Source organism: Penaeus monodon, chromosome 15 (assembly GCF_015228065.2).
Source record: "Penaeus monodon isolate SGIC_2016 chromosome 15, NSTDA_Pmon_1, whole genome shotgun sequence".
In the NCBI taxonomy this organism is placed as follows: Eukaryota; Metazoa; Arthropoda; class Malacostraca; order Decapoda; family Penaeidae; genus Penaeus; species Penaeus monodon.
The window spans coordinates 39,084,269-39,084,836 of record NC_051400.1 but is presented as its reverse complement, the minus strand read 5'-3'; the positions used below and the strand labels follow the sequence as shown (position 1 = coordinate 39,084,836).

The window sequence follows — 568 nt, the reverse complement described above, 5'->3', positions numbered from 1 at the left end:
CACACTGCAACTTGTGGTAATGTGTTTGTCGTTGAGTTGGTGGCTTCTCTGCAGACCTGCCCCCACTGCCCAGTTCAGCCCCTCCTCTGGTGATGGCCCGACCCCCCGTACCCCCTAGCCGGGCCAGGTACACAGAGCACACGTGGGTGGGTGGGCCACACCAGCCCAGCATGCCCCATCATGGGGGTGGGCCGCACTACGGGCAGCCGATGGGTCACACAGTTAGCCACCACCATCAGCAGGTAGCCCAGCACCACATGGGACAGGGCACCCACTATTCCTCCCAGATGACTCGGGTGACCCACCACCAGTATGCATACACCTCACAGGGTCAGTTGCTGCTTCATTCATTCACCAGCCTTGGTGCTGACAGTACTTAGTTCCCGATTGCTGTTTGTCCTGCTTGTAGCTGTGTTAATGTCAATGTGCTTTTGCTGTAATTATGTGTTGGCATATCTATTAATATAATGTACTTTGTGTATTTTTGTTAAGTGTATTTTTAACATGCAAATTAAGAGGGGAATTCCAGGGATTAGGAGATAATGTGCAGTTGAAGTAACTGCAGTTT

General features: G+C 51.8%; 1 protein-coding gene across 1 annotated transcript in view; it reads left to right on the top strand.

Annotated features, from left to right (window-relative positions):
- LOC119582031 (spectrin beta chain, non-erythrocytic 2-like) overlaps positions 1-568 on the top strand; it is a gene marked incomplete at its 5' end in the record, with an annotated part of 75,134 nt that overhangs the window by 69,187 nt on the left and 5,379 nt on the right. Inside the window, 1 exon segment of the mRNA XM_037930241.1 lies at positions 55-330. Within this exon segment, the coding sequence (XP_037786169.1) occupies positions 55-330 (276 nt within the window).